The sequence below is a fragment of the Otolemur garnettii genome, unplaced genomic scaffold (assembly GCF_000181295.1).
Source record: "Otolemur garnettii isolate 467f Iridium unplaced genomic scaffold, OtoGar3 scaffold00035, whole genome shotgun sequence".
Taxonomy (NCBI): Eukaryota; Metazoa; Chordata; class Mammalia; order Primates; family Galagidae; genus Otolemur; species Otolemur garnettii.
Genome location: NW_003852430.1, coordinates 1312497 through 1313304, shown reverse-complemented (window position 1 = coordinate 1313304; position 808 = coordinate 1312497). Strand labels below are relative to the sequence as shown.

At 39.9% G+C, this 808-nt stretch overlaps 1 protein-coding gene across 1 annotated transcript in view; it reads right to left on the bottom strand.

Annotated features, from left to right (window-relative positions):
- Nucleotides 1–808, bottom strand: part of EFHC1 (EF-hand domain containing 1) — a 49117-nt gene that overhangs the window by 8712 nt on the left and 39597 nt on the right. Inside the window, exons 8-9 of the mRNA XM_003789642.2 lie at nucleotides 572–785; nucleotides 60–207 (exon numbers count right to left, since the gene is read on the bottom strand). Of these exons, the coding sequence (XP_003789690.1) occupies nucleotides 60–207; nucleotides 572–785 (362 nt within the window). The remainder of the gene's footprint in view (nucleotides 1–59; nucleotides 208–571; nucleotides 786–808) is intronic.

Here is an 808-nt window from a genome sequence, read left to right as displayed (position 1 = left end):
ACTTCCCAAATATCCTGCATATGCCGAAGCCAAAATGAACCCTAGGCAGTCAAACATACTTGTCCGACTTTGGTGCAGGAGCTTCTTGCTTTCGGACACGGTTCTGAATTGACGAGAGTGCTTCTGGCGAATACTGGGCAGCATTGCTCTCCATGTATTTCAAAACATACTCATCTGTATCAAGGATGACAAACCGGTGGCCAAACACTGGGGAGAGGGTAGCAATATACATAGCTCTGTTACGTTTCTCTCAGGCAATCATGAGTAAAATAATGTTAACCCTCCAATGATAACTTCACAGACATTTGTAACCCAGACTAATGAACTTTCAATAGCTCTGTAAACTAATGTGTAGTAAATTCATCATCGACATTTATAGCCAACACACACAATCAATTTAATTGATAAGGAGAGAGATCTTAATCATTATAGTATATATACAAGAATATTAGCTTTAATCTCAGCTAGGATACAACCTGTCTCTTATACGAGTTAAATAAATTAAATTCTAGCCAAGAATAAAACCCATTCACCCCAGCAGTAAAAAATTCTGCAATGTATTGAGACCTACCCTGAATCACAGCACCAATGTAGAAGTCAGCAGGGCTATAGTAGATGGGGTTGTCCACCGGAGAGTTTGGTTTAACAACTTTAGTCCTGCCAAGGTACTTGCCTCCAATGATACCAGAATTGCGAACAGGAGGCTCAAAGATACTAATCATGTCAGTAGCTAGAAAATAAGATAAGATAAATCGGCGGTCTTTATCTTCTGGGATGGGGGATTCCTAGAAAGGTGAAGAAAAAGAGG